The 23514-nt window shown below is 40.6% G+C and overlaps 1 protein-coding gene across 1 annotated transcript in view; it reads right to left on the bottom strand.

Annotated features, from left to right (window-relative positions):
* Nucleotides 1-23514, bottom strand: part of GNB4 (G protein subunit beta 4) — a 54587-nt gene that overhangs the window by 8338 nt on the left and 22735 nt on the right. Inside the window, exons 2-8 of the mRNA XM_073359318.2 lie at nucleotides 16707-16812; nucleotides 8871-8909; nucleotides 7884-7990; nucleotides 5875-5938; nucleotides 4661-4823; nucleotides 4169-4235; nucleotides 3845-4046 (exon numbers count right to left, since the gene is read on the bottom strand). Coding sequence (XP_073215419.1) covers nucleotides 3845-4046; nucleotides 4169-4235; nucleotides 4661-4823; nucleotides 5875-5938; nucleotides 7884-7990; nucleotides 8871-8909; nucleotides 16707-16763 — 699 coding nt within the window. The 5' untranslated portion in view covers nucleotides 16764-16812. The remainder of the gene's footprint in view (nucleotides 1-3844; nucleotides 4047-4168; nucleotides 4236-4660; nucleotides 4824-5874; nucleotides 5939-7883; nucleotides 7991-8870; nucleotides 8910-16706; nucleotides 16813-23514) is intronic.

The following is a 23514-nucleotide window of genomic DNA, read 5'->3' as shown; positions in this document are numbered from 1 at the left end:
TTTTAACATTTTTAGACGGTCTCTTTCTATAAGTCTTTAATATACAACTGAAGTATTGTTGTATGTAAAATAAATAAGGTTTTAAAAATGTTTAAGAAGCTTCATTTAAAAATTAAATTAAAATGCAGAGCCCCCCGGATCGGTGGCCAGGACCTGGGCAGGGTGAGTGCCACTGAAAATCAGCTTGCCATAGGTTGCCTACCCCTGATCTAGATGTTGCCCAGTCTAATAGGGTTGAGAGTTAAGACTGCATGCTTATGTTTTATTTTCTTTTGGTAACTAACTGACTTTTTGCTATCACTTAAAATCTCTCGTTTGTAGTCAAACTTCTTTTACTGTTTATCTTTACCAGTGAGTTTGCCTGAAGTGTTTGATAAATCTGCTCAGGTTTACAAAGGCTGGTGTATATCCACTTTCCATTGATGCAGTGGTGAACCAATTAATAAACTTGCACTGCTTGTCTTGAGCAGTGCAAGACTATATATTCCTGAGGTACAAGGCTGGAAGCTGGGGGGAATTCGGCTGGTACCTTTCTTGGTGTGATTCATAAGTGGCTCTGGGAGCATTCATACAATTTAGCTGGGTGTGCTGTTGTGCTGAGTGATAACAGCACCTGGAGGGTTTTGCTGCTTGTCACTAGCAAAGCATTGTTAGAGAGCCCAGGATGGAGATTTAAGGGGGCACAGCGGTCCCACCGTCCCAGGCTGCACCCCAGGGATCCCATCACAGGTCTACAGAAAAATCCAACCAGGGCATGCAAATCCCCAACTCTCCTTGCCGAGGTGATGGCCATTAGAAAAGCCATGTAACAATAAACAGGAGGCTAATGGTTCAAGAGGGAACCTGTAAGGGCTGTTAAAGTTCAAATCCCACTGTAGAGTAGCGTCTCTGAAAGGTGAAAACATCTTTTAAGAACCTTGTAATCCTAGGGTTAGAGGATACAATTCTGCCTGTAATAAGGAGGTCAAATAATGAAATTGGGGCCAGGTATACTTGAATGGAGCTAACCACCAAATCTGACTTAAGTGTAACATAGTCCAAAATCATTTTAATCATAAATTACAAACGAGGCACACTATCTGGGCAGCTAGCCAAAGCGTAAGTGGAAGCATTTATAAAGGTAGATAGCCCTTGTGGATGGTTTCCTACTATTAAGTAGGACACTATGGACTGCTTCCAAACAGTGTGATGCTGCTGAGGAACCAGGCTGTGACGTGTAGCAACTGAGGGTTCAGTGTGCAAAAACTGCCTGTGATTCTGCAATATCAGGTCCTTGACTAAAGGCAGGGGTAAAGGTTCACTGACAGGCAACTTGCGCAGGTCCAAGAATCATGGCTGCCTCGCCCAGACTGGTGCAGTATCATTTTCCCTCATCCTTGCTTCATCTTTAACAACCACCTTGGGAATCAGAAGCGCAGAATAGAGCAGACCCTTGACCCGGGGAAGAGAAGCATATCTGAGATGGACCTGGGGCTTTAGTCCACCTTCAAAAACAGAAAAAAGGAGTATTTCCTGTTCTGACAGCTTGAGTATAAATCCACTAATGGGACTCTCCCTACTTGAAATACTGATCTTAGAATAGCCAGGTTGAGAGGCCATTCATGATCCAAACTGAATGACCTGCTTGATCAGTTCACTAAGGCATTCTGAATCCCTGGTAGATGTGATGCTCAGAGTCAGGGAATTCCATATGCAGATGTTCCACAGCCTGATTGACACATGCTGTTTGATTTGGCAACTCCTGTTTATTGATGTGGAACACTGTCTTCTGAACGCCTCGTTGTCTTGTCCGAAAGAGGCCCTGAGAAGAGAAGAGGCAGGTTAGGACTTCCTGCTGCTTGTCTTAAGCTTCCAACGCAGGACTGTCCAAAGCAGCTGAAGACCAGCATCAAGCAGCCTGTCAGTATCATGTGGACATACTTCTCCCCTCAGGGATATGTTTCTATAGAGTAGTGGTTTCTTGACTTCTGATGGTTTGTCAGTACTGGGCAGGGACACTTACCTTCTCTGGGATTAATTTTTGTTGGAGACAAAGATCTAGATGCAGTAGGCATCCCGCACTGTAACCAGTAGGGCTAATGATGGAGCTGGTATGGTACTGGGGGCCAATTATGCCTAGATCAGGCCCTCCCATTCCTTTGATCTACTCTTGGCAGGATGACTCCTACGAGAGTGGGAACAATCCCTGGTTTCCCTGAAGTGGGAGACATCAGAACCCACTTCAGACTGAGGAGAAGCAGGAGTACTCCAAAGGCCAGGGTGAAGCGGTACCAGCCAGAGATGGGGAAAGTGATCTACAACAAGCCTTCAGTACCAGCAGCCATCCTCGGGCTTCCTGGCCATCAGGACTATGCGCTGAGGAAGAGCGCTTACCATTGGTCTTGGAGCTGGCACTGGGATTAATGGAAGCAGCACTGAACCTGAAGTTACTGGTACCGTAACAGACCCCCAGTGTGGAAGCCAACACATGCAACAGCCCCTGCAAAGTGATGTCGGTCTGAATGATCGGTGAGGGCAGAACAGAGAGGCTCAGCAGATCCTATGAAGTTGTGCTGGCCTCCCGGGTGGCTGGTGCTACGACAGGCGTTTGCCCTGCTGTAAGCAAGGGTGGTAGCACCACTCTTTGTGCCGAGGAAGCAGCCGCCCTCGCCAGTCCTGGCACACGAACTGAAGTCAACAGATCTGCTCTGAGAGAGCCACTAACATGAGACAGCGGGAAGCCAGAGGCCAAAGGATGTACTCTACCTTCGATACCGAAGTGGTCAGCCTCCAAGGCTGAGGAATCCCATACTGAGCACTTTGACATGAAGTTGTCCTCCTCTTCAGCTTCAGAGGCTGAGGGCACTCCAAGCACCGTTACCTCTTTGAGGACTGCCCTGGTGAGGGGGATCTCCTCCTATCTGTCCACAGGTAAGACGAGGGCCACTCGTGGATGGAGTGACTGAGGAACTCCCTCTATCCACAGAGGTGGTTCTGATGCTGGGCAAAGGGCAGCCTCCATGAGGATGTACCTGAGATGCTCTTCTCTTTGCTTCTTAGTTCTTATCTTGAAGCCCAAGCAAATCAGACATGTTCCAGATGTGACCTCATCCAAACGCTTCAAACAGTGAGTGAGGATTGCTCTCGGGCACTGGCTTTGACACCTGGAGCAGGGCTTGAAGCTGGGGGACACTGACCTTCCCCCCAGTATCAGGTGGAGCTCAAAGTCCACTGACAGTCTGAATAGATAAATAATGGAAAAGTAAAAGCGGTCCAAGAGAGGCAAAAATGAGAACCACTAACAGCTCATTCGCAGAAGGAACAAAGCTGACAGCATGCTCTGAACAACTGCAATAAGGAACTGAATGAAGGGTGGGGCAGCTCTGCCACTTTATACTCCGCTTGGAACATGAGGGACATCATAGCGCAGGAGTGGCTGCCTGTACTGGTGCTGCGAGGGAAAATTCTCCAGCACTGGTGCACAAGACGTACACATACCTACTGTAAATGGACATATCCAATCACGCAAAGATAAAGTATTATGAAGCAAAAGGAGGTCAAGCAGGTAAAGATGGACGGAGCAGCAAACAGTTATGACAACTTAGACTAAATGAGGACAGTCTGAATTGTTCCAAGATCACTTAACCATATCTAGAGGATATGTATGATTAATAGTTATGAACTAGATTGCAGGTGGTTGGTCTCATCAAGATCTCATATTCTAAGAAGCTACATTCATTGTAAGTGGCCAACTCAGAGTTGACGACTCTCCACCCTGTTTTGAAAACTAGATTATAAATTGAAATCTTACAGCTACACTTATTGTCTCCTCGCTCTCCATTTGTAAATAGAAATGCTCACTTACACAAACTGCGTTAATATCAGACACATGCCCTGTGAAAGACTGCCTGCACATTCCATCGCGAATATCCCAAAGCTTGGAGGAGGCATCACAGGCACCAGAAACAAAAGTCCTCATGTCTGGACTTAGGGATAAACTCATCACATCTCCGGTATGCCCAGTGAACGTGGTGGTCTGTTGACCAGTTTCAATGTCCCAAAGAGCACTGCAAATAAAACAGATGTATTTCAGCAATATAATGGAGTCTCTGCAAGTTTAGCTTAAAAACAATCAAAGCACTGAAAAAAAAAAACACCCCATCAAATACCCCCCACCTCCAAAACTCACCAGGTGGTGTCCCCTGAACTTGTAACAATTTGGTTGTCATCTAGAAAACGACAGCAGGACAAGTATCCTAGGAACAGAATAATGGCAGACGTTAATGTCATACCCCACTGTTGCAGTAAAAGTTATTCAAAAAACCTTCTCAGTATGTCACACAATAACCACCACTTGATGCTACTTGTGTTTTAAAAATAGCAATACAGAAGCCAAATTCACTTGAGTATGTACTGCTCCATTTGCTCAGATAGCTACTGGTAGTATCTCATTGGCAGAGCTAAATGAACACAGAACTTAGCATTAAGACTGATAAAGTCAAAATGAGTGACATACAAAAAGTGATTTCTAAATGTGATCAAAACGAAGATTAGACTATACTCTATTTTGCAAATTGCTAACACTTGTTTTCACTTTACAGCATGCAGTGAACAGTGCAGGCTTGGGACTGTGTCACTTTGACTAACAGTAGAAAAATAAATGTAGTAAAATGCAGCTGACCTGTATGCCCTGGTAACTCTCTGCTCACTCTCACATTGCCCTCTCTGGTTTTCAAATTATATATGGAACAGATGTTGTCCAATCCACCACAAGCAACATAGTTGCCAGAAGGAGCATATGCACAGGTCATCACCCAGGAAGATCTCAAAGGAATGGCATGCATCTACAGAGAGACAAGGCACATTAGAACTACACCACATTTTACGCAGTGACACTCAACCATAGTGATTCTTGTCCTACCTAGTTAGCTGCAATACTGCTTTAGCATTGCAGCAGATGCTACTAAGTAAGAGAGTGGGATATCCCACTAATAAAGAATCTGATTTTAAACATGCTTCTATTTGTGCTGAATATTTTACTTGAGATGGAAAAAATGGTCGCCTGGTTAGATGTGTGCAAGTTCAGTACAATCATTTTTATAGTATCATAGCTATTCTGAAATTAAGGATTACTAGTTTAACATGCAACTGGTTTTGGTCAGTTCAAATTCCTCCCTCCAGTTTGTCTTCCTGAGCCAGAACCTCACCTGGTGTAGATTGGCATAGCTACACCAATGAAGCTATGACAACTGCCATCAGCAGAGGATCTGCACCCCAGGTCCTTCCTCATTTGATCAAGATTTCTCACTACCAAGGAGCCAAACATCTATTATAATGGATTTATATTAATTCTCTATAAACCCTGTGGTTGTGTGCTTCTGCAACACAATAGCAGAAAGCATGTGCCACAGAAACAGCAGCACAAGTAGGGTGTACAGTTGCAAAAACAACGAGTTAGTTATTAAAACTCCTCAGAAAGATTTCACCCACCCACCCCGACACACACTCAAATGCTTGGCCAATGAACACCAGGAGCACTGCTAAGCTTCCAAGGGATCCCATGCTAACCACATTACTTCTGCAGCATACCCTACCAGTGATCTCAGAGTTATCAGAGGGTTATAAAAAACAAATATTCTTTTCTCCCAGCAAACGAGCTACAGTGAATAGAAGCAAAGGCTCAACATATAGAAATAGGTATTACCCAAGCTAAAATGCACTTTGAATAAAAAGCTGGACTTAAAAAAAAGGAAAGCAAGCTAGTTAAAACTTCAAACAGGAAAAAGTGATGGAGCCAATCCAACTAAAAGAAAGAAGTGTTACAGAAAGAAGGAACTAAAACAAAAAAGTGTCACTTGTGTACAGATTACCAATATGGATTATAAACAACTCTACCTTATTTGTTGTATAACTATCCCAAATAATTAATTTTCCATCTTGGGAAGCGCTGACTAGTAGCCTAAAGATAACCACAAAACAGAAATATTAACATGTTAACTTCTTGTCTCGTACTTAATTTCAAAATAGACAAGATGAATGAATGTCAAATAATTCAGAAAAGCCTTTTCATTTTCTCCTTTTGACTATTTTTAATCTTTCTAGGGTCAAATGTTGCTGGACAGCTGCAAAGAACAACATGTTGCTTGCTAGAAAATCTTACCTGAATCCATGAATAAAACTTCCACTATTAAAACAAGCTAGAATAACTGTCATTTAAAACTGCTCAAGCTATTTACAAATTTTATAACCTCTCCCAACTGGCTGTTTGTATCCTTCAGACTAAATGTTTCAGTATCATAAATGTAGTATAGGTACTCCTGGTCTAGACAAGCCAGAACACAGTATCACCAGGTACAATTAGCCTCTGGAATGGCTACCATATGTTAGAGATGGCTATTGGTTGTTCAAAAAACTTTTTGGAAGGAGTTATTTTATATTTAAGAAGCCTTCCAGCATCACCCTTTTGTTCCATCAGAACTAATGAACAAGTCGCATGTTTTCTTCATTTAAATATTCCTTTTGGCAGTGCTGATGGTATTGTAGACATTTCGAAAAGTTTTTGATAAAAACTTCTAATGAATCAATCTTATTTGGATTATTTGTCAATGCTTTTGATGAATTTCTTACACTAATAATCAACACTATACTGAATTAGCTGCAGCACAACATGGCAGACTAAATTTATTGTTGTGATTTACAAAACACATTTTAATTCACTGAAAAATATTGTTATTCCATGTCCTTACTTACAGTGCTCTATTAACATAAAATACATTTGCACTAAAATCAACCATTTCAAGCTATATGCCCTTTCACAGCTTAAGGGAAAATGTAATACAAAGAATTCTGAAGTTATGTGCCACCATACACCAGGCTCTCAGATTTGAAGAGTCTGTAATAGACCACCTGAAAGATTAGACAAAATGCTTGTGGAAAATAAAAGTGAAGCATATATTCTTATAATGGAATGATTTCTTTTCATTATTTCTGTATGATTATAACTGGCTTTAAAAAGGCAGGCTGAAGTACAAAACATTTCTCAAAATTTTCTATGATCTATGGCCCTCGAAAGTGTCTGAAGACTGACCGTATGTCTACACTGCAATTAGGCACCCACAGCTGGCCTGTGCCAACTGACTCAGGCTAAGGGGCTATATAAGTGTGGTGTAGACTTTTGGGCTTGGGCACATCTACAGCGCAATTAAACAGCCCTTTAGCCTGAGCCAGCTGGCATGGACCAGCTGTGGGTTTTTAATGGGAGTGTTGACATATCTTGGGGGACCACTCTGGGTGTCTGGATTTTCTTGTAATAGACAAACTCAATAAAGACAATGGATTTATGGTTCATTACAACAATCTTTGACCAAATAACCCTTCTTTGTCCTACAACTGCAGACATGTTAACTGCTAACTTCACTGTGGTCTCTTACAATGTGATAAATCCTTATGCTTAACAATCTGTTCCACCTTGTATTTAGCTGTGACAATCTGGCCACATCTACACTGTGATTTATATCGGTAAAACTACATGGACCTAATCACTGGCATAGACAGCGCTGTCAACGGGAGAGCTTCTCCTATCAACATAGCTGCCACCTCTCACAGAGGTGGATTAACTACGCCAAGAGGAAAAGCTCTCCCATTGGCATAGCAGCACCTTCACGGAAGTACTACAGCAGTGCAGCTGCGCCACTGTAGCTTTGTACATGAAGACAAGCCTTTTAAGTACCCTTCCCAGACCTGAAGAGCTCTGAGAAAGCACGAAAGCTTGTCTTCACCAATGGAAGTAGGTCCAACAAAAGATATTACCTCACCCACCTTGTCTCTCTAGTAAGTCTACAATTCTTTCAATAGCTAGAAAAGGGATCCCTCTGCCTCTAAGTTCAAGAATCATATGTACAAACCTTGAATCAGATCCCCAGTGCATAGCATAAATTTTAGCTAAGTGACCTCTCAGCGTACGTCTTGTTCGCATTTGGATTCGACCCACTGAGTCCAGACTTGTGGTGATCTGAGCAGGAAAAAAACACAAACCAAACAATTACTCTGTATCTCTGAGATGGTCATAACTGTGTACAACACTCAAACTGCCAGGAACAAATATTTTGCACCCCTAGAATTTGGGCATACAACAGGGACTGTTTCCACAGAAACAGGGCACAATGATGTGATAGTGTAGCCAGTCAAAAGGTTTTTCAAGAAAATCAGGGTACCAGTGACAGGGAACTTAATGATGGTCACTATTCTAAATGTTTCAGACTGTTACAGGCACTCTGTAGATGGAGTTTCTGTATGTATTAGGTGTGAACTTTATTTTTACAGTAAAGCTTTATGTATGTTGACAATTCTCACCCTCAAAATAATAGCCCCAGAAGAAAATGATCATTGAGTATTTATTCCAGTGTCGTTTTTCAGTAGTCTGACAACTGCCACCTAAAAGCTTAGACCTGGATTTTAAATGAAAAACTTCAGTTTCCAAATAAAATGGACATCTTATACATAGCTAAGTGGGAGCAACTCTCAAAGCCAAACCATCATGCCATATAGTTTCATGAAATGTTTAAAAAGGTGAATTAAGGAAAATATGTATAATATTTAATAAAATATATAATAAAGAAATCTATCCAATGTATTTCTCATGTATCTAAGTGTCTCATGACTTTAGAGCTTTTTGACTGGCTGCAAATAATACCTGTAAAGGCCTTAGCTTTTTTTTTTTCCCTCTGTAATTATTGCTTCAATTTCATAATTGTAAATAGTGCACTAAGCAATGTGCTTCTAGGGTTGTTGCACTTCATCTTTTTCAGACACCATACCAGGCATGCTATAATCTCTCAAGAAACCTATTGCCTCATAGGGGCTACTTCCCAAATATAAAAATAACGATATACCTGAGCGAGAGTTGTATCACTACATGCTTTTCTGGCATCCTGAAACAGAGAAAGGAACAATATGAATCTTGAACACATTAACAGTGTACATCAACTGAAAATCTTACCTACAGAAAAGTTATTTTACACCAAGACTTTTCCAACATCTGTTGGAAAACAAAGCTTCATTGTTTAAAAAAAACATATGCATGAATCCTTATGTTCAGTATTCCCACCCCATTCAGGTGAACAAGTTATAGTGTCCAAGAGATCTTAAGTATTGCAACAGAAAACAGCTGCCGTACTTGCTTACATGGCATTTATACCTAGACAAGTTCCAAGTCAACCTCTTTGCAATCTTGCAGGACAGCCTCTTGTTTTGATGCTGTACTACTCTGCCTACATGTCAAGGGCTAAGTGGTGAATCCAAAAAACACTTTAGAGTAGTCCCTTCATTATGCAGTATTCGGGTAAGAATCCAAAATGTGGGCTGAGTAAGATAAGAAAAGGGAGAAGACAAAATGCTGGCAAAGGTGAAAACGAAGTGATTAGGGCCAGCCCAACTGTGTTGGTCAAGGATCACACTTCATTGCACACCTGACTGACATAGCTGTGCTGGTAGAAGGCTCTGGTGCAGACAGTTATACTAGTAATACTGTGCTTTTGCTGGTAAAGACTTACTTCATTTGGGGTGGGTAGTTAAGGGAATTGGGAGCCTGGAATAAGATACACTGGAAAAGCATAGCTAAACTGTTTAAGCTGCATCCAAACTACGAGTGTTTTGCCAGTACAATTCACTAGAACAGCCATACTGGCAAAGCACTCCTAGTGTGGATGCAGCTTGTCGCAGTAAAGGTAATGCTTTGTACCAGTACAGTAACACGCCCCCCGCTGCCCCCCCCGCCACACACCTACCTCAATGAGCAAAATCGCCGTGTGTATGCACTCTATCTTCAATTACATGAGCACAAACTACTTCTTCCACAGCACCCCTGCTTCATTCAGTGCACACCAAATGAGCAAGCTATTCAATATTTTGTTTTCTCCTCTTGTTCTATGTGTGGCCCCATGTCTTATTTACTGCACACTATTCAACTCTTGATCTGAAGACATAATGATCAATTTTCTTGTGGGTTTTTCCTATGGTGCTCATCATTATAATGAATTTATTTTTACAAAATCCACATGAATTTATTTTTATAAAATTTTACCCATGGGGAACTGAGGCAGAGAGATTAAGGTCAAAGTGTCCACTGTTTTTGGGTGCCCAATTTGAAAGGCATAGGATCAGGTTTTTCTGAGAACTTAGTATTATATAGCACTTCATATTCATATGTTCAAAGCACAGCTCCCACTGACTTCAGTTGCAGCTGTGAGAGCTCAGTACTTCTGCAAATCAGATCCCAGGGTCTCACTGTAGGAGCCCAGAAAATGATGAACACACAATTAGTGACCATGTGTGAGAAGTCTAGTTTAAATGACTAGTCTAGTATCAGATAGGAACTTAGTGGCAAAGGCAGGGATAGAATCCAATTCTCCAGAGCAGCATGCAACTGCATTAAGGACCCTCTCTTTTCCTGCACCTCCCTACCTTATTCACTAGATACCTTCCACAATAAATAAAGCATGCATAATAGAGAGACAGTCGCTTTCACTACACAACCCTGATTCATCTCCAGGACAGAGTGAACTGAACGAGGGGAAAGAAAGTACGTGGTCATGTAATCAGAGACTGTATCAATGCCTACCTTAGTTCTGGCATTTTCTAGCTTCTCAATTGTTTACTCTGCAACCTTAATAATGTTCTTTTAAATGTAGTTGGTATATTTTGACTTCCTACTTAAAAACAAAACAAAGTAAGGTAACTGCCACTAGCTGCTCTTAATAGTTTTCTTTCCAAAAACAAGCTCAAGAGCGGATTAGGTCACCTCAATCCATTTCTTACACTGTCTGAACTGCAGAAATATTTATAAAATGTTGACATCTTGAATCAGAAACAGTTTAAAATACCACACAACAAATCCCTTGGTGTTCAGGAATCCTTTCACTCACAAGAAGAAATACACTGGATATTAAAGCTAAGCAATTAAATTCATTGTTTAGTTGCAACAGCTGAAGAGGCCCAATTTATTTTGGATGCAATCTTTTAACTTGGCCAGAACTGATTATTATATAAAATATAATTTTTATTATTAATATAATAGCAAGAGTTGGCAGCACCACCTACAGCTATAATGGGAAGTGTCAGACAACTTTAAGACTTTGTTTTTCTGTTGCTTATAACTTTGCTGAATTTTAACAGTTCAGGCTGAAGATTTCCTGACGGCCTCAGGCTGATTTTTATTAAATTTATCTATCTATTTTTCAGCAAAAAGGTCCAGCTGTTTGAGAACAAGGTTAAAGAAAAATTTAAGTTTTGCCCATGTTAAATAAATTCTTACAACCATTTCATTGAGAACTTCTAAAGCCTCCATGCTTTGGAGCAAGAGTTTGAAATCTGATGGTGCGTTTTTTCCCCACACCCCTGACCGACAAAAGTTTTAATCGACAAAGGTACTAGGATAGACAAAGCCAAGGACTACGATCTTGGGGGCAGTGGGGGTGTGATGGTGGGAGGGGACTGACAAACAGATTGCAGATGGCTGGGCAAGGCCACCTGGGGAGATTGGGGTGAGCAGCATGAGAAATCCAGGGAGGGAGAGTGAGAATCAGATAGAAAGCACTGAAATAGAGACTGGGTAGGTTATGTGAAGAAACTGGGTCAGAAATGGGGGCAGGTCAAGACAGGGACAGAAGGGGTCAGGCTTGTGGAGAACACTGTAGAAAGGTCTGTGACCATTAGAGAACACTCCCTCCAGAACCTGCAATGGAACCCATGATTCCCAAGTCAACAGCCTCTGCTGTCAGCAAGTTACACTGCTATGGGTTCACTCAAGAATCAAAGACCTGTGCTATGCATCTAAAGGTTCATATCCTGCTGGTGACCCATGGAGATGTCAATATGATTCCACGTACTAAACATAAAAAACAAATCCACTTTTAAAAACTTAAACAATTATATATAAAAGTTCAAGTTGCAAAGTCAGGCACTCAAAAGTTAGGAAGTGTCAGAATTAAGGCTGTCTGTCCTTGTGTGTACATATTATAGGACACTGTCTTTAATGACACGATCACATACTATTTTTTCCCCACAAGACCCCTGCCTCGTTCAGTGCACAGTGATCACTGAATGAGAAGCTATTCCATATGTTGTTCTCTTCAGTGTTCAATGTGTTGTCCCGTGCCTTATTTACTGCACACTATTCAGAAAAGGGTTTAAATAAAGAATTATTAATAGTCTCATGGACTTTTCTACAGTGCTCATCACTATAGTATCTGAATGTTTTATAGATATCAATTTATTTTCACAACACCCATGCAGTGAGGTGAAGGTATTATGTCCATTTTACACATGGGGAACTGAGGCATAGAGAGATTAAACTCAAAAGGTCCATTAATTTTAGGTGCCCAATTTGCGATGCCCGGGGCCTGTTTTTTCAGAATAATTAGCATTATATAGCACAATGGATTTCAAACTTTTGTACTGGTGACCCCCTTTCACCACTATAAATGTTGGATGCAAAGCAGGATTTGGGTTGGAGGCTGACAGCTCACAACCCCCCCATGTAATAACCTCGCGACCTCCTGATGGGTCCCGACCCCCAGTTTGAGAACACCTGATATAGCACCTTATATGTTCAAAGCACAGCTCCTATTGAATTCAGTTGTAGCTGTGACTGCTCAGCATGGCTGCAAATCAGACCCCAGGGTCTCATTTTGAGTTCTCAGAAAATAAGTAACACGATTAATGACCACCAGTGAAAAATTTGGTTTAAGTGACAAGGCCAGTATCAGACAGTAACTCTGTGGTGCAGTGTGCAAGTATAGAATCCAATTCTCCAGGACAGTATTCAACTTCCATAACCATAAGACAACTCCCTTCTGTTTCTTCAACCCCATCTCATTCACTACACACATTCCAAATTTCTACAACAAATGAGGAAGGCATCCTACCAACAGCTGCTTTCACTACCACAAGCCTATTTTATCCCCGAAACGCACACAGTCCTATGCACTGAATAAGGCAAGGATCTTGTGAAAAAGTTAATCTCATTATACGATCCAACATTATGATGCATACACACAGGGACAGGCAACCTTAATTCAGATATTTCCCAGGGTTTGATTGCTAGACTTTGAAACCCTAACACTGTTTTGTGTGTGCAACTATTTACATTTTGGAAGTACGCAAATGCCCCCATTAGCACCAAGACCCCATTATAGATTTAACGTCAAGGTTGAACCTTATGTACTGCAACTGATTCTAGTTTAGGATGCTGCTAGTTAAAATACCTTTAATCCACTGATTTAGAATACAAGACTTGCATAACATTTTAAAAGAATCTCAGATATCCCAAAACATAAAAAGATTTGCAAGTAACTAAGACAGCCAGCAGCTACCAAGAAAAAGAGAAAGATTTGGAATAGCTAGAATACACTAGAAATTTTCCAAGACAGCTTTCATTATATCTATATAATCTATTTACTCTCTAGAGAGGATTAAACAAGTCTCATCACAACCCTGTTCTACGACTCAGTTTTGCCAGAAGTACATTAACCTACCTACAATTTCACAGACAAAGTTATGCTAAGTTAAAATGAATTGCCTCAGACTTTCAAATAAACAAGACATTTGGGGGATATGAGCGTTCAAACACAAAGCATTCTTGCTTCTTGTATATTTTTATTATTTGATTCATCCTATCATCTCCACCTCTGTTAATCCACTGGTGAGGACTGACATTTTGGCTAGATTTTGTTTTTTTTAAAGTAAGATTTAGAGAAAACAACTAAAATATGCTGCCTAGTCCTCTCCTTCTAGCTCTAGCAACTGGCATCCATTAAACCAATGAGAACTGTAAAAGATTTAGAGAAAAAACCACCACCAATATATAAATATCTAGGATGTTTATATGTAAAATAAATGTGATGCTGAAAAGCCCAAATTGCAGCTATACACAGTAAATCCATTTATTTCAACAATCCCATACATCCTAGGGACCATTTTTTTTGAGGGAGGAGGTTTAGCGTTTATAACAAAAAAGAACCAGCGAAGATGTAAGTCTCATGTTTGAAACACTTCGCAATGACCCTCTCAACTAAATCTATACCTACATTTTGGTTTGTTTGGAGAAGGTCTAAAAATAACCAGTGAAAATGTGTATTTGCTATTCTCTTAACAGAAACACAAACTATTTAGAATTAGGACATCATATCATGTTTACCGTCAGTAGTACATCAAAATAAGAACTACTGTGTCCTACTCGCCCGAGCCAAAATTCAGAGCAAAAAATAAGAAAGAAAAATTTGAATTGATTTAATAAGTAAGCAAGATCGACCCCCCACCTAACTGAAATATTAGTCTGTCTAATCATTTTCTTAAAAACTGACCAGATTGTGCAAAACGTGACCTGAACTGGACACACTGTAAGCTACTAACTACACCAGAAGAAATGTTTCAACGACTCTCTCAAGTTATCCTTGACGCGTTTCAACAATGACCCAGAGTTTTAGGAAGATCTCGCTCATGATCGTTCTACCGGTGAAGCCTCATTCCATACTAGAGCTACAGTCTATGAGCAGAGGATAATTGCTGAGACAGAGCAGAAGTGCCAGCAGCGTAAATATTAATCAAGTAACCCATAGCAGCATTTTGTGTTCAGTGTGCCAGACAGACAGTTCACAGCTCAAACTGGCCTAGCCAGCCACTCACGTGTTCACAGAACCCAAACCGACCATTGATATCATGCTCATCTTCAAACTCAAAGGACGAACAACAATGTATAGTAATACTAATTTAGGTCTTTTTATTTCTTCTTTAATATATTGTGACTAATTTTACAAGGCCCCCAATCCTGCAATTTGAGCCATGCAAGCAAACACCAATGCCAATATAGAGCTCTACTGACTTCAGTGGTGCTTGTCCTGGATGCAGAGATACATCTGCCAGACTTCAATTGCAGATGTGGGGCTCAACAGAGACATAGGTTTCAGAGTAACAGCCGTGTTAGTCTGTATTCGCAAAAAGAAAAGGAGTACTTGTGGCACCTTAGAGACTAACCAATTTATTTGAGCATAAGCTTTCATGAGCTACAGCTCACTTCATCGGATGCATAGGTGTTACTAAATCCATTTTATCCAATTTAGTAACTTTAAGTCTCCATATAAAAAATCCTGCTAGCTTCCTGGCTCCACAGGACATTCTTGCGAGAACATTCCTGAGAGGTCTATCTGTTTCACTGGCCAAGTAGCTGCTCAGCAGGCATTCTGCACCACACCAGTCTCACTCCTCACCCAATGCCATTTCCTATAAGACGAGACTGACTACATCAGGCCCAATTGCAATGTGGCAGATAATTTCAAGGTATGTCTTTTGGGGAAAAAACTGAAACGTTACATTTACATCAACATTTGTGCAGCACTTAGTACACTGGAGTGCTAATGTAAGATTAAATTAAAATAATGGCTAAATTTAACCAAATTGCTGAGGTCAGCTAGGAACAGTCCTTAGTGCTGTAACTCTCCTGACATCAACTGTCCTTGACCTTACTTTTGGGAAAGTTAAAGGACATGTGACACAGAACTCTCCCCCAGATAACCTTGAACAATCAGTCTCAAAAGAGCCATAAATGTGCTACTACAAGCCTTTTTCCCCAAAAAACAATTAATGCATGGCAAATGCACAGCACATGATCAATATCTTCATCAGCAGTTCAATGCCCAAAACAGTAAGTAGGCAGCAGATTATCACAAGACAACTGATGTCAGGCTGAAAGTAATTACATTTAGAATCACCACATAAAGGAAGTTTTAGTCCTAGCCAATTTCACTGTGCATCTGCAAGCAAAGCATTCCTACATAGATCTAGTCCAGGGGTCTCAAACTTCACTGCACCGCAACTCCCTTCTGTCAACAAAAATTACTATACGACCCCAGGAGCGGGGACCAAAGCCTGAGCCCACTCAACCCCCACTGCCCGGGGAGGAGCGGTGTGAGAGGCAAAGCCAAAAGGCTTCCTGAGCCCACCGCCCAGGGCTGAAGCCCTCAGGCTTTGCCTTCAGCCCAAGGCAGTGGGGCTCTGGCTTCAGCCCCAGGCAATGGGCCTCAATAAGTATAACACCTGGTGACCCCATTAAAATGAGGTCCCGACCCACTTTGGGTCTTTTCACTGAAAACTCACTGAATTTTTGATGTATTCTGCAATAGCTTCTTGATAGATCACTAGATGCCATGCAATAAATCAGTTTATTGGTGGTGAATAATTTGAATTAAACAGAGTAGGAGAAAGGGAAGATGCACATTTGAAAAATAATTTCAATGGGAAGAGAAGGAAAAGGAGCACAGGCATGATTCCTGACCCTGGATATTTTCTCTCAGTCAGTGCTCAGGCATTTTACCTAACAATCGGGAACAATAGTAGTGGAAAGGCCAGTAGTAGTCCAAAAAAGTTAAATTTTCATTATCAGTGTCCTTAACTAGTTCTCGTTGTTCCTGGGTATTGGAAGCTATATAAATCCTTACTACAGGACTCCAAAATATTGAGTGATACTCCACATCATACTAAATTGCAATACTAGACAGAACTGTATGAAAATTAGGGATGGAGTTTCAAGCTTTTGGAACCTTTTATTGACTTAATCTGCTGTGAAAAAATTTTAAGTGTTGTATGATTTAAACATCAGTGACATATATACTTCATTTTTTCCACTAGATTTTTCTTCCAAGATAACCAAGGGCTGGGGAAATAGTAATTCTTACTCTGATTTGATTCCGCAGTTGATCCGCTTCTTGCCGTAACTGTTCCAGTTCACTCATCCTCTTGAAGCTGTTTCTCTCTCACTGTTACAGTGCAGGCAAAGAAAATCTGCCAATTTAAAAAAAAAAGAGATGGGGGGAATTAATTTCCATTGTCTAGACCACATTTCCTCCATTTCCAAGCACTGTACCTAAGTTAACTCTATTCTCCATAAATGGCTTGTCTGAGGGAGATTCCCAGTACTAGATATTATAATAAGACATTTTGTAGGACTCTGCTTGGTTGCCATAAGCAGCATCGTTAAATGTGCTGTAACAGGGTGGCCGAACTGTGACTCACAAGCCATGTGGCTCTTTTACCATTAAAGTGCAGCTCACAGAGCTCCTTCTGCCCCTCCCCGTTCTCCATCTACCAGACTGGAGGGGGAGGCTCAGGATCTCTGCCTTGAAGCAGGGTGATAGGATAGGAGCTTCTGCCCAGCAGGGATGGGGGTCTCTGGGCTTCTGCCCAGTGGGGAGGGGGGTTTCCGAGCTTCAGCAGGAGCAGGACTGAAGCCCTGAGCCCCATCAGGTGCCTCCTGCGGGGCTGAAGCCCCAAGCCCTGGACCCCGTCAAGCATGCCCCGGCTCTCAAATTTCTGAAGATTGTCAGATGCGACTAAGAGGGCCAGGAAGTTTGGCCACCCCGTGCTATATCATGGACAGTTTACAAAGTAATTGTCAACAGAAACACCAGCTGCAATTTAGAAAGACCTATTAATGAATACATGTAGATTTTTAGCTTTGTTTTTCCACTTGCAGACCTCTCTAAGAGTAGAAGTTTCAACCTCTTCAACCCAATTTGGCAACAATAAGCAGTGACACTGCTCTAGACCCTATTTTTAAACTAAACATTTCTATAATGCAGAAGTCTGTGCAAGACAAATTCATAGGAAGACATTTTTTATTAGAGATGAGAGTTGTCTAACAGTAAATGCACAGAATTTGGAGTCAATAACTCAAGTTCAGACATCAGATTTTCCACTGAAGCAGGATGTTCTTGGTGAAGTCACTTAATCTGTGCCTCTTTCCACCATCAAGGTTATTTGTATTGTGATAGCACCTAAAGGCCTTAAGCAGGATCAGGGTCCCACTGTGCTAAGCACTGTGCAACCACAGCATATAAAGTGGTCCTGCCTTGGAGAGATTGCAATCTAAACAGCCAATGCATATAAACAGTAGTAGACATGAATAAGTAACTATCAGGTTTTGCAACTTTAAACATTTTACTTGTATTATTTTTGTTTCCTAGTTTCCCCAAATCATTTCTCTATCCTAGCCCCAGTCAGTGACACCACGATTGCTGACTCAGTGCTCTCAATCCAACCTGCCCACAGAAAAACAAACCCCCCTCTGTAAACACAATGAGCACAGATCTGCTGACATCTGAATGCTTTTTAGAATGAGACTGGGTTTGTGAAGTACTAGGTAAGAGTACTGTTACTACAGAAGGGCACATTCATATGGTTACAAATATTAAAGATAAAGATGTGGCCAGTTAAGAAAACTTATCAAGTATCTTCTCTAAAACATCTAGATGGGGAACCTCTAATGCTTACTGGGAAGAAATGCCCAACATCTTTTCCAGACTATAATTAGCTACACATGATTACTATAAGCACTTCATTTAAAAATGGAAGATTGAGCAATATTCACCCAGTTTATTACACTGAAACCTAAAATAATCAGCCATGAATATGAGACAGTTCTGTTGCACAAAGTCTGATAAAGTAGAAAATCTAGCTATCACCCCGCATCCCTCACCCCAAATTCCCAGGACACTGCATCCAGTGCTGATTCTAGTTACCATGTCCTTCAATCTCACCTGATGACACACATGTGCTACTAGTCAGACTCTAGGCATTTCATATGATCTTGAAGGGCTTGTTTTCACTGCAACAGTTGAGTTACTACATTCGAGCTAGCTAGCTGGAATGAGAGCAACCACAACTCAAAAACACTGGGGTTACAGAGTGATTTCGTTAGCAGCACAAAGGGATTAGATTATTTGATGAGTCGTATCTTGACTTGAGCTACTGCATCCCCACTGCATTACCTGAGCTTCAAGCCACCTATTCTCCCCCCCCAAACACACACACACACACCCCTCACCTCACCACACAGAGCAACTAGCAGAAGGTTAAAGCACTACTTAACTTGAGCTAGAAATTGTGTGTGTGTGGAAGGGAATTAGGGATAACAATAGAGTTATAACCTAAGGCTGTGTCTACACTGCACACCTTACAACGGCATGGCTATGCTGCTGCAGCAGCACTGTTGTGAGGTGTGTTGTGTAGCCACTCTTGATCCCCAGGATAGAGCTCTCCTGGTGAGAGAAGAAAACCACCTTCAATGAGGGGCAGTAGCTTTGTTGACAGGAGCACGGCTCCTGCCAACAAAGCGCTGTTCACACCGGTGCTTTTCGTCATTCAGGGGGGTGCTTTTTCACACCCGAGACACAAAAAATGTTTTAAAGATTAAATTGCCTGTGTAGACAAAGCCGAAGAGTGAGCACAGTGCTGTACAAGCTAAGAATGGGGGATCATGGCTCTAAGTAGTTTACAAACAAATTAATGCATCACCTTATGGTGTTCTTAGGAAAGGACATTAAAGTGCCTTTTAATAAGTTTAAAACAGCTACTATAGTTATGAGATTCCCCTCTCACTTCTCCAGCCCAGATATAAACGTGAACTAGAAGCTCTATCAATACCTATTTTATCTTTCAAACACTTTGATTTTCTCACACTTCTAATAGGTATCAAAATCAACTTGATACTTCAGTTACAATCTTTATTTCAAGAATAAGTAACTATACCTGTATTCTCTCCTAAGAATCAAAGTAATCAAAATTAATGTTTACGAGGAAGATTGTAAATAATCTAAATCAGTGGTTCCCAAACTGGGGTTTGCAAAGTGTTACAGGGGGGTCTCGGAAAAAAATTCCGTAATGGCAGACAGAGCTGTCCCTAGGAACCCTGGGCAGCACGGGGCCAGCAGCCCGGAGCCCCTGGACTTTCAAGAGCTAAGCAGATCAAAGCAAGCATATCTATCACACTGGGGAGATTTCAACTTCAAGACTCCTTATAAGAAATGGAAAGGAAGGTGGATTTTTTTGTTGTTTTTAAAATTAAATAGGCAGCTAGTATTATTTTTAAAATTATTATGAAGAACAAGTTTAAGCTTTTGCTGGACTGCTCAAGACCTGAATGCTTGTGTAGGAGGAACTCTTTGAGTTGGCTTCTTAAATACCTTCATGCGGTTTCACATCTGATACTCCTTGATGAAACATAAAAGACAAGGTTCCTAACTGGCTTATTCAAGGTGATACAAGCTAGGAAAGTGAAATCTTGGAAGAGTGTTGCTGTTTTCATAATGTAATAAAAATACTGTAATGATAAATAATTAATAATAAATAGTGTGTAATAAGCATGTCAAAACAAATTTTATATTTCCAAGATCACTGCTTTTATAATTTATACTCAGGTAAAGGAGAAAAATCCCTGGAAAAATTCATTTTTAGGAGGGAGCTTGCGAGACTTGACATTTTCGTGAAAGGAGTTCACAGGTTGTTAAAGTTTAGGAACCACTGATCTATATAAATATTTTCAACTGGACATCATACCAATGTCTCTACCACTCATTACATTCACAGGTCTGACTTTCCTACTTATAATTATGACACAGAATTTATACATTTAAAGACATTACAAGCACTATGAAACTTTTCTAGGCGATTATTAATTTACCATCAGTTTCCTACTTTATTCCCCCAATGTACTGAATGCAATAATGGAAGGCATTATTAGTGAGAGATGAAAAACAGTGAACACGAGTATGATGTGCATATTTTCTGAAAAATCAATAAAATTAAATATTAAAAATTGCAATCACTAGTATGTGTGCTTATATGGCTGCCCTGGTTCCTGTGATTATTTCCTCCTAGAAACAGTCAATTTAAAGCCCAAGCAACTTAAAAAAAAAGTTAACTGCAAGTATTATGAGGTACTATACTTGTGTCAGAGTCTCACTGTCAACTGATGGTTTTACTAACAAATTTTCCTATTTTAAAAATGTTTTCCCTCCCCGTCCCAGAATCCTGAACACACAGAAAAGGGAAAATAGCTTCATAGATACAAAATACTGTCAAATGCACAAACTAAAAAAGATATTTGACTAATGTTTCAGTTATAGTAATCTTATGTGCTTACTTTTAAGAGGAGGTTAAAACATTTCAGAGAAGCTCTATTTAAGTTGATGGTGTCCCTGTAACTGGATGCAAGTTCTTCTGGGCAGGGAATCAGTTTTTGTTCTATGATGTATCATGCACATCAATAGTTCACCGTAAATAGTATCAATATAATAAATTATACTCTATGACGGGCTGAACGATTTATTGAACTTTAGGCACATTTTTGTCAGACAAATCGCTAGCAGCAGGTACCTTTTCTGTGTAGGTAAAAGTCAGGATGCTATTCTGAGAAAGACTGCTATAATAATGTCTGAACTCCACAAGTATACTATTGTTACACAGAAGTATGAGGAGGTTGAGAGCATGCTCTATACTTCATATCTGAAGTCAGGTTGACCATTAAGCTAGATATCAGTAATTAAAGGTCTGGTCTACACTACAGACCTATACTGGTCTAACTATATCGCTCAGGGATGTGAAAAATCCCCACGCCAAGCCATGCAGTTATACCTACCTAACCACATGTTTAGACAGTGCTATGTTGGCAAGAGTTTCTCCTGCTGACATAGCTACCACCTCCCAGGGAGGTAGATTAACTACACCAACAGGAGAGCTCTCTCCCATCAGCTTAGAGCATCTTCATTAAAGCTCTATAGTGGGATGCCTATAAGAGAAAGTTATACTGGTTTAACTTAAATCTGTTTTAAAACTTGGTTAAACCAATGTAAACTTTTACTATTGAGGGAATTCTGTGCCACTGCACAATGCAGAATTTGCACAGAAATTAAATGTTCTGTGCAGAATTTCCTTTGCCCCCACCACAGAAGCGGGCTGCAGAGCTGTTGCCCACCACTAGGGGGCACTGGACCTGGCAGAAGACACTGCCCAGGGAAGGGAGCTGGAGGGTTCCGGGCAGCTGCAGTTCCCAGCACACCCTGAAGAAAGGAGACGGCATGCAGGAAACTCAACAAGCCCAGGAACCAGCATCAGGCTGTTTCTCTCTTTGGATCCTTGAGGGTTGTTTTTTTTTGGGAGGCGGGTGGGGGGGAGGGGGTTTGAGTATCTGGGATGGGGGCACCCTGCAACTAGGCTCTAGGGGGTAGGGAATGTGAGTATCTGGCCCCCCAGCTGGGTTCGGGGAGGCGGGGGAGGTGAGAGAGAAGGGGCAGAGAAATAGGAACTGGATTGCAGCAGTTTTAAAATAATCTCAAGAAGTTTTCCCTTAGTAAAAATACTAGAGAAATATAAATAAGACTAATGATTTAAACATTACTCATTCCCTCCCCTCCAGAAAAAAGTGAAACATTTTGATATTCTCTGTTTTGTTAGTCTTGCACTAAGTATGCAGAGGCTAATGAGGTACAAAAGAAGCAGCATTCTGATAGAGGTACTTGAACCTATGCCAAAAAAAAAACAAAAACAAAAAAAAACAAAAACAAAACCCACACACTACTCATGCAGTAAAATCTGATTCTAAATCAGGGCCAGCTCCTGGAATTCAAAAACAGTGTTTGTCCAGAAGTACTCCACATGTTCAAAGAGACAAAGCTTAGAATGACTGATTTTGGGGGGTTTTTGTTTTGTTTCGTTTAGTTTTTTTAAATACAAAGATGCCTCCATATCCTCAGAAAAGAAAGAACTGAGGTTTTCTATATCCCTACCAGGACCAACCCCACACAATCTAGGAAAATAGGTATCAATGTCACTTTTATACCTCTTAGCAAGTTAATAGACAGTAGGGCTGTCAATCACAGTTAACTCAAGTGATTAACTCAAAACAAATTAACTCGATTTTAAAAGTTAATCGCAATTAACCACAGTTTTGATCACACTGTACAACAGTAATAGTATACCAATTGAAATGTATTATAAATATTTTTGGATTTTTTTTACATTTTCAAATATATGATTTTAATTACAACAGAATATAAAGTGTACAATAATCACTTTCTATTATTTTTATTACAAATATTTGCATGGTAAAAAAGAAAAAAATAGTATTTTTCAATTAATCTCATACAAGTACTATAGTGCAATCTCTGTATCATGAAAATGCAACTTACAAATGTAGATTTTTGTTATATAACAGCAGTCAAAAACAAAACAATGCAAAACTGTAGAGCTTACAAGTCCACTCAGTCCTACTTCTTGTTCAGCCAATAGCTAAGACAAGTCTGTTTACATTTACAGGAGATGCTGCTGCCCGCTTCTTATTTACAAGATCACCTGAAAGTGAGAACAGGAGTTCGCATGGCATTTTTGTAGCCAGAGTTGCAAGATATTTACATGCCAGATATGCTCAACATTCGTATGCCCCTTCATGCTTCGGCCACCATTCCAGAGGACGTTTCCATGCTGATGACACTCGTTGAAAAAATAATGCATTAATAAAATTTATGACTGAACTCCTTGGGAGAGAATTGTATGTCTCTTGCTCTGTATATGGCCACATTCTGCCATATACTTTGTGATACGGCAGTCTCAAATGACGATCCAGCAAATGTTGTTCGTTTTAAGAACCAATGTGAGATTTCTAAAGATAGCTAGAGCACTCGACCTAAGGTTTAAGAATCTGAAGTGCCT

Source organism: Lepidochelys kempii, chromosome 9, assembly GCF_965140285.1.
Source record: "Lepidochelys kempii isolate rLepKem1 chromosome 9, rLepKem1.hap1, whole genome shotgun sequence".
Classification (NCBI taxonomy): Eukaryota; Metazoa; Chordata; order Testudines; family Cheloniidae; genus Lepidochelys; species Lepidochelys kempii.
Note: the sequence above shows the minus strand (reverse complement) of the source record. Positions and strands in the feature narration are given on the sequence as shown.